Genomic DNA, 12,617 nt, shown 5'->3' with positions numbered 1-12,617 from the left:
GTAACTTGATCTTTATAGACTCCTTTATCCCATTGATAATCACCCATTCATACAGCCTGAATGAGATCTTGGGCTCAGAGGTAGGTGTTTGCAGAAATCAAGGATCTTCTGACTGTGTCTCCTTCTTCTTCTCCTCCTCCTCCTCCTTCTCATCATCAGTTGAATTCTTGTCATTATCCAGAACATCTGGAACAGGTGGTTTGGGCAGATGAAGGCACAGAGTAGTTGAAGTCCTTTTATGAGCTTGTGAGGCAGTAGAATGATGAGTGTTGCAGGGCATATTGGCAGATTTGATGATAAAGGTGTGTATTTGATGATAAAGGTGTGTATTTGAATGAATTGGATGATATTTGAATGATTCTAGAGATACATGGATATTTTGGTTATTTTTGCGGTGTTTTGCTACTACTTTTCAGGGGGTGGCAGAAAATTCTGTTTTCGCAAGCTTTACGTCCGCCACAATAGCCGAAACAACATCTCCTTTTTCCTCACCAAAAGATGCTCAGAGTCTCGATCCGCCATCTCTCCACCCAGGCCCCAAAGCCTGAGACTCGCACTCACAGGCTCCTGACGATGTCGGGGATCACCTCTCTGGTCGTGGCCCCTTTCATCCCGCCCGCGATCCAGAGCTCGCGCGAAAAGAGGCATGGAAGCCCACATACGAATAAGTTGAGTAGATCAATTTCTATGATGCTTTTGTGTATTTGTCTGGGCTGCTCTCCATTTCATTGCTCACTTTCTCCTTTGCCTTTGGATTGGATTTCTTAAAACAAATATCGGCGATATATATGTTTTGCGAACTATTATTCGCTCTCAATGACAAAACTGACAAGGGACTCGAAAACTTACCCCTTTACCTAGATATCCACCCCTCTGCTTCCATGCCCGCTAGGAAATGCGATTAAAACTATAAATACGTTTCACCGACGGCGTTATCTGTAAAATATACAGAGACCGCTTACGCTTTATGTCTTGACCTAAGGCCTGCTTTTTACCTAGGATGGGAGTGAGTCATTCGGGAACACTTGAGATATGGGATAGCTTCTGTTTTTGCGCATGAGGGCTTGTGGGGCGGCGTTATTGGGTAAATATCTTGCTGCGTCTACTTTCTTGTTTTATTTGATTTATATTTATATTTCCTTTTTTTTTTTATATATAGATAGTACAAATACCTCAGGTGTTTCGAATACTGGGATGGATTGGGATAGGCATGACTGCTCTCTTTTTCATGGACTTTGGACGCGACCTACGAACCTTTGGGCATAAGAACAAACATGATCAAGTTTGGATTTGGAAATGGGTTTTCAAACAAATTAACATTTTCTTCACCTCCGTTAAGATCCGTACAAGGAGGGCTGAGGATTCAGAGTGCGGTTTGATCAAATTTAACCATACAAACTTTTTCTACAATATAATTCAAATAAAAATACACCACATACCTTCCCCAAATGTTTCCAGATAGTCAAGTTTCCAGTTGTATATGACTACCTCCTTTTCCTTATTTGGCCCTCCTTCCCATTCGCACACGCAGCACTAGTTGACAAAATAAAATGACAAAATGCTTCTCAAAAAAAAAAAAAAAAAGCCTTGTAGTCAGCTTAAAGCCACAAATTCAAAGCCGATTCCCCTTCCTCGATGTATATGCCTCTGCTGCCTCGTATTTTCCTTTTTCATCAATCTTCTCCGCCAGCGTCTCGGGTTCATGCCGCGTCGCAGCAGGGTCATGTCCAGCTTCCCGGCTTGGATTGCCGGTGTCATCCGCTTGTGGAGAGAAGTTCGCGCGGCCGGCTGAGGGTGAGGACTTTTGTGGCATTGTCGTCGACGGTGCGATTGAGGACGGTGATTTTACGGAATTTTCTCTTCGGAGGGCTTCCTCTTTACGTCGTTGGGCTTCTTCGTGTCGGTGGGCGCGGTCGGCGTTTATGGATTTTTTGGCAAAGTAGTAGGCGCCACCGCCGGCTGTGGGGCGAGGAAGAAGACAGGGAGGGAAATGGTTAGAGAAGGAAATGGCTTGGGTTTGGGAGGATTGGAGAGCACATGCGTAAATGGGGTTTGGATGGAATTACGTACCGATACAGAGGGAGCCCCAGCCCACCCTGTTTGTCGTGCGGTGGACATGCCGGTTAGATCCTGTATAGTATTTGCCCAAAAAATGTTGTATGACGTTGGGAAAGCGGCTTGCTGCCCTGGGTACTAGATATGAGGTAGAACGTACCAGGTGGATCTAATCTACATCCAACATTTAGCATTATCAATATACCAGATGATGGGGATTCCGCAACGCACAGTATTCATTTCATTAACTGAGGCCTCTCGGTTGTCTGCTCACTGTTCAATTGAGTGCTAGCAAATTTGGCGTTGCAGTCAACAACAAGAGGAAAAGTCAAGCACTGTCCGCTGTGGCGGGACCGGAGCTTGACGTCTATGCCAACCAATCAGAGATAAGATAGTCTCGTCCATTCAACATTAGTGGTGAAGACCGTAGCTCAACAACAAATCGAAGGAGTACATAGGACTCTCTGCTGGGCGAATAACCTTGTAAATAAATACATATTTATTGGAGCAAATCGCCCAGTAGAACATTTTCGAACAGTTTTTCCGAATCTTATCACAGGACATTAACTCTCATCCATGATGAGTCATCCGCTTGGCACCTTTGCCGATAACTATCAAACCTGAGCCCAACTGTGCACACTTCAGCGCTTCTTCCTGCGCTGCTGCCAACAACAACCAGTGAAGAGCTCATAGTATTACTATCACCGGTATAACGTGGTTTCAGAAGCTACTGGCTTTTTCTGAATGTCCACATGGGCCAGTATTTTTGGCTCTGATCCCGGATACTAACCCCTTGTACCAAGTGCTGTCCATTCCCTGTCGTAGCTCGACTTGAGGGTTCGTCGCGGCTTCGCCAGACGTGATTTGCGATAGTATGCCTCCGAAAAGGAAGGCAACTGGCAGTATGCTTATCCCTTCTTTTCTAGGGTCTGCTTTAACTGTCGCTGACCGGCTATGGTAGGTGGTAATTCAGGACGGGCATCCAAACGATCCACGCCAGTCCCTGTTTCGGCTCCCCAGAGCGTCCGGAGCAGCGATGAGTACTCAGATCCCGGGGTTGCGGACGATGATGAATATGATGGCGATAGGTTGAAACGTGAGTCGAAAGTTTGCCCATAGGAAATTTTGTTGATTACAGCTTGTATTGCGTTGCTAAAGAAATGAAAACTTGTCCAATGCAGAGGTTGTCGAGAAATTTTCTCTTCAGGCCTTTAGTCAAAAGAAGAAAGCGGACATCCAACGACAGGATCCACATTTCGGCTATAAAGACTTCTCATCCTTGCCTTTGAAGCCCGACCACGCTAACCGACCGCTATGGATCGAGCCGTTGAAGGGCACCATCACGCTGGAAAGCTTCTCACCTCTAGCGCCCCAGGCACAAGATTTCCTTACGACGATAGCTGAGCCTCTATCGAGACCTACGCATTTGCACGAGTATCGATTAACGGGAAACAGTCTTTATGCTGCGGTCTCAGTGGGCTTATTACCAGGAGATATCATTAACTTCCTGGATCGTTTGTCCAAAACGCCGCTACCGGAAACGATCAAGTCTTTCATTGTCAATTTCACCAAGTCGTATGGAAAGATAAAAGTTGTTTTGAAATACAATAGATTCTTTGTGGAGAGCTCGGATCCTGCCACTCTGCAGATGTTGCTTCAAGATGAAGTTATTGGGCCGCAGAGATTGCAAAACTCGGAGGGTATAATACAGCAGGCTGCTCCCAAAATGGCAGGGTTGGTAATTCCCGGAACTAAGGATGCGGCTGGGGTGAAACAAAATCCAGACCGAAAACCAATGGAGGGAGATACAAATGGGCGGCCAAAAGAGGATGGCCTCTTGGTTGATCTGAGGGAAGAGGATGATGACGACGACCCAGCACAAGTCCACAGCTTTGAGATCCCAAACACGGCCGTGGAATCTGTTAAGGCTCGATGCCAAAGTATGGGCTGCCCAGCTCTTGAAGAATATGACTTTAGAAACGATGAAATCAACCCTACTCTAGATATCGACCTGAAGCCCAATGCGCAAATCCGCAGTTACCAAGAGAAAAGTTTGAGTAAAATGTTTGGAAACGGACGAGCTAAGAGTGGAATCATCGTCCTGCCTTGTGGTGCAGGGAAAACCTTAGTTGGCATAACAGCCGCCTGTACCATCAAGAAAGGAACCATTATCCTTTGCACTAGCTCGATGTCCGTTGTTCAGTGGAGGAACGAATTTCTTCGGTGGTCTAATATTGATCCTAGTGATATCGCCGTTTTCACTTCTGACAACAAGGAAAAATTCCGGAGAAATACTGGAATTATAGTCTCCACATATTCCATGGTATCTCAAACACGGGCTCGTTCCCACGATGCGGAGAAAATGATGGATTGGATGCAATCTCGGGAATGGGGCTTGATGATCTTGGACGAGGTCCACGTCGTTCCAGCGTCGATGTTCCGGAAGGTCACTTCGGCCATTGCTACTCAGACCAAACTTGGGCTCACAGCTACTCTTCTTCGTGAGGATGATAAGATCAAAGATTTGAATTTTTTGATCGGTCCCAAGTTGTATGAAGCCAACTGGATGGAGTTGGCTGAACAGGGGCACATCGCCAAAGTCCAGTGTGCTGAGGTGTGGTGCCCCATGACAACGGAATTCTATACCGAGTATATGCGCGAGAAATCTAGAAAAGCAGCGTTACTCTATATCATGAATCCGAGGAAGTTCCAGGCGTGTCAGTTTTTGATTGATTACCACGAAAAACGTGGAGACAAAGTCATTGTTTTCTCTGACAATGTTTACGCTCTCGAACGATATGCCCTGAAATTGAACAAGGCCTACATCTACGGCGGAACGCCTCAAAACGAACGATTGCGAATTCTAGAGAACTTCCAGCACAATGAACAAGTCAATACAATCTTCCTGTCCAAGATTGGTGATACCTCGCTAGATCTGCCTGAAGCGACTTGCTTGATACAGATCTCGTCACATTACGGCTCTCGTCGTCAGGAAGCGCAACGTCTCGGACGTATCCTACGTGCTAAACGAAGGAATGATGAGGGATTCAACGCTTTCTTCTACTCCCTTGTATCGAAAGATACGGACGAGATGTTTTACTCTTCCAAACGTCAAGCTTTCTTAGTTGACCAGGGATACGCGTTTAAGGTGATCACGCACCTTGAAGGAATTGAGAACCTTGAAGGACTCGCATACGCAACTCCGACGGAGCGTCGAGAACTTCTGCAAGAAGTCATGCTGCAGAACGAAACCTCCGCAGCTGTAGAAGAAGTAGTGGACGATCTTTTCAGCGAACGCTCAGGGGGACCGAAAGCGCGAGGTGCGGCGAAGAGAGTTGCAGTGAAACGTAGTGCGGCGACTTTGAGCGGCCTTGCCGGCGGTGAGGACATGGCGTACATCGAATATAATAAAAGTAGGAATAAACAGTTGAAGGAGAAGGTGGGACATCACCCGCTATTCAAGAAAATTGAGCGCGACCGCCTGAAGAGAAAAAAAGCTCTTGGCCTCGATAAAAAGTAGATTTGGGAACGTATTTTCTTGGGTTTTCTTGTTTTTGGTCCATTCTATTTCTTCTTGATTCCTGACGGCAGCTCCTATCTACCTGCTTGGATCTATGATATGAATCCGATGAACATACGAGATATGACCTAGGTTTATCCTGCCTGTTGATGGTATGTATGTACAGTACATGTACTAACAATAGAGTCGATAAAATTGAAGTCTTTGTATATCCTGCACCTTCGTTCATATCTACAGCATTGAAATGCGTAGTAAACTAGCTCCGGCCTCGCACTGTCCGACAGTACAACATCTATGAACTGTACATACATGTAACTACTCCAGCAAGCCGCCAACCAACCAGCGCATCCATGGATCGATTACTGACTTCGAGGAGCACAAGGATCCTCCATCATCATAAATGAGTTCGTTTCCGCCACACGGGGCATGCATCGATTTATTTTATACTAGTATGTTTACTCATCGAACATAAATCGAGAACCGGTCATTCGTATGTATACATGCACAGTACATCCTTGGTGTGGAACGACTCGCTGACATCAACAACAATACCCTTTGGACTTCGCAGCTTGTCCGCGAGTAGCTGTGAAGTTCCAAGCGATGGAGCTATGACGGAATGGCTGGCTCGTGTCCTGGTTTCAACGACCCCTCCACACCGTTTAGCTTGGCTGCATCCAACTTAGCCGCACATATATAAACAGGCTCACTGTGCGGATCTCGAGGGTCGTATGGAGAAGCTGCAGAACGAGAGCGCGGCGGTTTGATACATTATTTGCTTATGACCAGTGTTGCTCAACGGTATCGACACCAAGTAGCTCAATGGATGCTTTGTTGTGCCCACATACCAACCCGAGCATTCCGAAGAGCGCAACAGGGAACTGTGTATCAAGATAGAAGCTTGGGCGCGGGTCCGCCTAAAGCAGTGACTCAGATAGCGAAGAGAGAGCCGTTTTTTTCTCCAAAATCCAAGTCGTGTTTCACTCCCGCGTTCACAAAGGAAAACTTGAAGCTTGACTTGTGTCTAAGAGCCATGGCGACCGCCACTCATGTCAAGGTTTCGACAGACGATACGGGGATTCTAGGGCTTCGCCAGAACGCTGATTCTGCAAAAAAGGTTTCAGAAACGCTGCAGGCTGATCTAGAGAGATACCATATCTTCTTTAACGCGAAGGGTTTTCACAGTATGTGTGGTTCTTTGAATTTGCAGCTCAACTTTTCTCCCGAGTCCTGTCCGCTTGTCAAAATTGATATGCAAGCCCCTCAGGTTACATTGAGCATTGTTATATTTTCATGTCAGAGACAAAATGAGTCGATGGGCCGCTTGGGAGACACCCCGCCAGTTTACATACCCTGGTCCTAATGGATATGCAACCGTCCCATCACCCCACACTCCGCCTTATTCCTGTTACTAGGGTCTTGAGCTTTAATCCTCTCCGCTGATGCTAACCTGAGGCAGATCATCTTGCCCACCACATTTTATCCGCCTACGCATTGGGAGCCTCCGCAGACCTTCTACAGCAGATTTTTGACCGGGCTGCTGCCTACCAGCTTCCTTCTCGCCCAGTCGATGAAGCGATAGTACAGAAACTGGGCGACAAGGCCCAATTTAGTGCTTTTCTAGGAATTCGAGATCAATATCCTAATTTCCTGGTGTATTTTCAGCGCCAAATTGAAAAGAGGGGGATGGAAGTAGTGGTAAATGAGTATCTTTTTGCTGCGGATAAGCTTGCGGATGATATGCTCGTTCGGCTGTTTGCTGGTATGGCGCCCGGGGAGTTTTCCTCTCGTCCACCCCTTTCCCTGTCTGACCCCTCTGTTCCGGGACGTACTAATGAACATGTTCCCCCTGCAGGGCTCATTCATCCGTTTATCCAACTCGGATTCGGCGTTGAGTTCAATCAGCCTGCCATTGTCGCAGAGGCTCTTGCGGAAACTGCGGTTCATGAATCGAATCTTACATTCCTCTTGCCAGCTGAAGAGGCAGCAGGTGGCGTTGGGAAGGAGGGCAAGAAGTCTCTCGTTCATCTCCAGCAAGAAATTCGCTCCAACACCCAAATCCGGGAAGCCGTGCGCTGGGAAGATGTGAACAAGATCGATGGAATGCTGGCTCGAGCGCCAGACGAGATCATCAAAATTACTAGCCAATTTTCAGTGGGCCCAGACCAGTTGGAACTGAAGCTAGCCGAACTGTTGAACGCTGTTGGTACGTTGACACCCTGATCTCCAGACACAACCGTATTGCCCCTACTACTCTCAATGCTCCCATCCCAATGCACAGAGGCCATCCATCAACATTGCTGCGTGCCTGCATGTGCCCCTGGCTCATCAGTAATGTTTTCCCTGTCGATTTTTCCCCCACTGGCCCGGTACATAGTAACTCAACAGTCAACAGCTTATTTCGCCGGTGCAGCGCAGCGTCCTCAAAAGAGGGTTAAATTCGACTTTTTTTACATGCACTGTGTCACCAGCGCAATTTTCTTGGCTTCATTTGTCTCTCAGCCCTGGATCAGTAAGCAGAGCAGATTACGCATCCTGGAATGGAAAGGTCGTATGGACCTGGCGACGTACGCCTCTCGCGGTGCAGCGGAGCTACGACAGGAGGAGATTACAGACTATGAGCCAAAGCTGTCATGGGAGGAAGTTTTCGCCCAAGCCATTAATCATCCCCAAGATGACGGACATGCGTCAAAATTCATCCGCACACTTGCTTTTGGCGAGAAGCTTTGTAAACCGTTTGAGACGGATGAGAAGTGTCGAGATGTGTTCTTAGTCAACGGAGATATGTGGATCAAGTTAGCGAACATGGGTGAGTTCCTTCAGTCCAAATTTTTGAAGACTCAGACTCTTCAACTCGCTCGCGCCTCGTGGAATTTTTTGCAAAGTGCATTTTGTCCTGGTTTCATTATTTAAATATTACCTCCGTGTCTTGACCTTTCTAAACCCTGATTTGCCCCGCCCCCGCCTACCTCACCCTGAAGTTACATCGCGACAAACCAGCGCTCGCCCTGGTCATCGCCCATTTGAACTAGAGCCTTGCCCCTGTCTTCCCGAAATGGCCAAAGTTCCAGAACCCGTCACTGGGACCAGAGAGCCAGAGACGAATAAAAAACAAAACATATTTTAATACCCGAGCGCCCAAATCCGAACCCCATTCTCCACGTTTCCCTCCTAGCAAGCCTGTTTGTTCCTGAACTCCCAAGGCCCGGTTTTTCATCTAGCCTTATCCTCCCAGCTCACTCCCCTGCACAACTAACAACTACCGCGTTCTTCATCCATGAATCCTGGAACTGGATGGCCAAACACTAAAATTAATACTAGTACTAACAACAAAACACCAATTTGAATATTTGCAAAGAGAAAAAAGGAAAAGGAAAAAATTGCTAACATGCGCCTGTCTCTGGTATAGTTATCGATTCGATCCAGGACGACCAGATGTGGATTCGTCATGTTGGGGATGACCGGGCGTGGGAGGAGGTCGCAGATAGATAAGGCCACGGACCTCTGTCCGTTCTAGATGTCGACTGGGTTGCGAGAAAATTATCTTTGGTTTCCATTTTTTTTTCCCCTGGGTTTTTGACATGGGTGCCGATATGCGAAGCAGCAGCATCCATGGATATGGGAACAGGGGAATGAATGAGTTTTAATTTCCCTGGTAATTCCACTTGAGACCTCTGCTGCGAACGAATTTGCTAGCTACCCTTGATTAGTTATTTATTCTGTAGTAAATAGTTATGCTGTTCTTGTGAACGAATCGAGTTTTTTACATCTTGAATCTCCCAACTCTTCCATGCGATGATATCAACGGTGGTTGGTCTTGACGAATTCCTTTTTACTCTTCCTTCCCCCGGCTCTTATAGAGAGGAAGATTTTTGCTTGTGGTTGGAAAGGTTGGCGAGTTGATGGAATAACGAAGGTATATACATATACAGAACATTGGAAAACCAAATAGATCAGTTTATATGGTTATATGATCGATAGAGTAAACGAGCGTATATCGGTATTAGTACAGAATGAAGAGAGAATAAAATAACTAGAGTGAGCACCAAAAAGTAAACGAACGTTGATTCTATGTTCCTCATATACCACCATCCCACGCCGTCCAAAATAAAGTAAACGAACAGGCCACTTCTTTTGAAAGGAGACAGAAGACAAGTGACATGATCCAAGCATTGCGTACGACACATAGAACACCGGCCTGTTGGTAATTGCGCCGGCAAATGATGACAATGGAAAGGCTAGCAGAAATAGAGAGCAAGGACATGAAAGGGAAGGGGATATCGTTGCAACACAATACGACTTTGAAATGGAAATGCAACAAGGGAAAACAAATTCAACTAGGCCTGTTAGGGGAGGGAGGGGATATCAAAGGTAGGGAGTGGGACCTATTCCTGCCCACCTTTGTATCTACATGGAGTAGTGATAATAGCTACATTGATACATCGTACCATAATTGTACCTCGGGCGTGATTTCGATTTAGAAGAATGGAGCGAGCCTGAACGTTACACATCAGAAGTTAAGAAATTGACATGCTATATATGAAAAAGTTAGGTGTCTCCGGCGAAAAGGTTTTCTTACTCGTATCAGGTTTCCGCTCGGAGTCTGGAGTCGAGTTCGAAGTCCTCGATTTATCTTCAGTTATCGAGCCAGCCGGTTTGTTTTTCAGGATTCGTTTTCGGAATCCAGATTTCAGCAACGAACCCTTCCGGCTACCTCCAGAGCTGGACTCAGTCCTCGTAGGACTTTTGGCGCGTGTTGAAATGGTATCCATGAGGGAAGGAGACATCAGGGATGGGGATGTTGCTTCAGTCTGAGAGAGCTCAGAGACGCTGCGGCGGGACTCATTGGAAGATCGGCTGAGGGCAATAGACTCTTCTGTTCGAGAGCTGTCTTCGATTTTAGAGTGGTTGACTGTTTCTGGAGGGCTGATGTCAGGTGTTGGGGATTCGTCAAGCGGTGGATCAGGAGTGTCTGCCGTGAGGTAATCATTCAAGTTGTTTCTAGATGGTTCACGATAGTTCTGCGCAGAAGACTGAAGCCCCGCCATTTCACAACGTCTACATGAATTCACAGCAAGTTCTAGCACTTTAACTTTATCGGCGAGCTGCTTTCGTGCGAGTTTGGTGTCATCAGAATCAGCTGCAATGCGTTCAATTTGTTCAGTTGACAATTGTGCCATCATAGATGGAGAGAGAAGGTTTTCAAGGTTTTCCACGAGGCAATTTTCCACAGCAAGAAAAGCGACGTTGTCAATGAATACTGGTAATGCGGCGGAGTAATAAGTTTCCATACAATCGAGAATCTCAGAATAAACATTGATATCAGCGCCGTCTTCCAGATTATCGTCCATGCCATTTGGGCCACTTATGGCGCGAAGCCGATGAATTTTCGCAGCCAATTTTCGATTCAGGGTTGACGGAACAACTTGCTTAAAGGGTGTTGCTAGTTCGTCTATTTTGCTGTTAAGTGCCTGCAATTTATTGCTCATTTCCTGCTCCAGTATTTCCCTGAGTATAGCTTCGCCAACGGTTGCTCCTGCGATATGATGAAGAAGATCATCCAGGAACCGCTTTACTTTTTTCCATAGTTCGTATACATGGGATTTCGCCATCGGAGTCCACTTGAGAGAATAACGAATAAATAGTTCGCATACAACCTGAGAATTAACCAATCCTTTTGTTTCACGGCCTCCGTTTTGCTTGAAAAGTTCGGCAAGTCCACGGATAAAGGATGATCGTGGAACTGGCTGAGGGCTATCCGGAGAAGCTGGCTCCGGCATTGGCGGTGGGCCATCTGAGGTTGTATCGTCATACAAGTTATAGCTATGGCCACGTTCCTCCATATCTGTAGCAAAATCTTCCGCCCAGTTTCGGATTACGGATCTTAATCGTCGCATAGAGGTTTGTGGGTGATAACGGAAATAGGTATCGTGATATTCACCAGCCGTGGCTGATATTGTGAGGGCTTGAAATCGTTCGGCTATAGTAGTTAGATAAAGTCGCTGAGCTGTATCCGATTTCCGGTCTGGTCCAAGTTTTTTGAGTAAGAGGCTGCTCGTTTCGAGGTCCTGTTGAAGTTCGGTAGACAGATCCGAAAGCTGCGACTCAATCTGCCCAAGTAGAATTTTGCCCAGTCTACTTCTAAGTGATTGAATGCCCACACAGTTTTGAGAAAGGGTTTTCCAAGGCATTGTGGTGGTGAAAAACAAATTTTCCATGTCATCCCGTTGAAAATGGCGGTTTCTCTTCTCGTTGGAATCGTTGTTCACAAGAACGTGCCATCCTAAACGCAGAGGTGTATCTTGGTTCTTAGCACGCGCAAAGTAGTTCTCCTCAATGCTACAGCCGGGTTCTAGGTGATCTGGCTTCGTTATGATTGCCATTGTGCGAGGACTGCAAGATTTCGTCATGCGCAACACGATTTGCTGAGATATATTACGCTCAGCAGACACAACAGCCAGGACGATGCTTCGAGGGTTCCGCATGTAAGCTTCAGTTAAACCTTGCACAAGAGTGACATCTTCCATTCTTTGATGGTGACCTGGTCTATTGATAAGGCCAGGCAGGTCAACCACGGTCAGGTCTGGCAAGGTAGGGCCTGAAGCTTCCAGTTGTAGGACATCCAATGAGTACCTTCCATCCGAAATTAAGCCCATTATGAGCCTGGCCTCCGAATAAAGCTTGGGGATGTCTTGAAGCCAGTTATGTGACCTCGAGAATATTCCTAGTTTGTGTCGATGGTCCGGAGTGGCATCCGGGCCGGGTCGGATTTTCACAGAAACTGAAACTTCATCGGACCTCCGAAGGATAACTTCTGTTGCAAACCTGGTGCAGAGTCCAGTGCTAGTTGGCAATGGGACACCTGTTATGGCGTGGAATACTGAACTCTTCCCACTATTTTGGTCACCACAAACCACCAACTGCGGTAGAGCCAGTTGGCGGCGAAACCCCAAATCGCGAAGGTCATCCAGCCTGGCAAGCAATTCTGCTTGGCCCTTGGATTCAAGGCGATGGATAGGAAGAGGGCCGAAAGGATCCATACTTC

The 12,617-nt window shown here is 46.7% G+C and overlaps 5 protein-coding genes across 5 annotated transcripts; 2 read left to right on the top strand and 3 right to left on the bottom strand.

Annotated features, from left to right (window-relative positions):
• Positions 1–97: 97 nt before the first annotated feature.
• Positions 98–648, bottom strand: HCBG_06469 (uncharacterized protein; the record flags this gene model as incomplete). The annotated part of the gene is made up of 3 exons (XM_045433518.1): positions 98–233; positions 410–432; positions 493–648. The coding sequence occupies 3 exons, from the start codon at positions 646–648 to the stop codon at positions 98–100; spliced, it is 315 nt and encodes a 104-aa protein (XP_045285831.1).
• Positions 649–1,612: 964 nt separating this feature from the next.
• Positions 1,613–2,118, bottom strand: HCBG_06468 (uncharacterized protein; the record flags this gene model as incomplete). Its single annotated transcript, XM_045433517.1, has 2 exons — positions 1,613–1,959; positions 2,067–2,118. 2 exons carry the CDS (start codon positions 2,116–2,118, stop codon positions 1,613–1,615), a joined length of 399 nt encoding a protein of 132 aa, XP_045285830.1.
• An 811-nt stretch (positions 2,119–2,929) lies between these two features.
• HCBG_06467 (DNA repair helicase RAD25) lies at positions 2,930–5,575 on the top strand (the record flags this gene model as incomplete). Its single annotated transcript, XM_045433516.1, has 3 exons — positions 2,930–2,957; positions 3,017–3,151; positions 3,237–5,575. The coding sequence occupies 3 exons, from the start codon at positions 2,930–2,932 to the stop codon at positions 5,573–5,575; spliced, it is 2,502 nt and encodes an 833-aa protein (XP_045285829.1).
• Positions 5,576–6,276: 701 nt separating this feature from the next.
• Positions 6,277–8,604, top strand: HCBG_06466 (uncharacterized protein; the record flags this gene model as incomplete). Its single annotated transcript, XM_045433515.1, has 5 exons — positions 6,277–6,756; positions 7,032–7,334; positions 7,428–7,778; positions 7,968–8,381; positions 8,573–8,604. 5 exons carry the CDS (start codon positions 6,606–6,608, stop codon positions 8,602–8,604), a joined length of 1,251 nt encoding a protein of 416 aa, XP_045285828.1.
• A 1,478-nt stretch (positions 8,605–10,082) lies between these two features.
• HCBG_06465 (dynamin family protein) lies at positions 10,083–12,612 on the bottom strand (the record flags this gene model as incomplete). Its single annotated transcript, XM_045433514.1, has 2 exons — positions 10,083–10,105; positions 10,152–12,612. 2 exons carry the CDS (start codon positions 12,610–12,612, stop codon positions 10,083–10,085), a joined length of 2,484 nt encoding a protein of 827 aa, XP_045285827.1.
• Between the last annotated feature and the right edge of the window lie 5 nt (positions 12,613–12,617).

This window comes from Histoplasma capsulatum, assembly GCF_000150115.1.
Source record: "Histoplasma capsulatum G186AR genomic scaffold supercont2.9, whole genome shotgun sequence".
NCBI classification, from domain to species: Eukaryota; Fungi; Ascomycota; class Eurotiomycetes; order Onygenales; family Ajellomycetaceae; genus Histoplasma; species Histoplasma capsulatum.
Note: the sequence above shows the minus strand (reverse complement) of the source record. Positions and strands in the feature narration are given on the sequence as shown.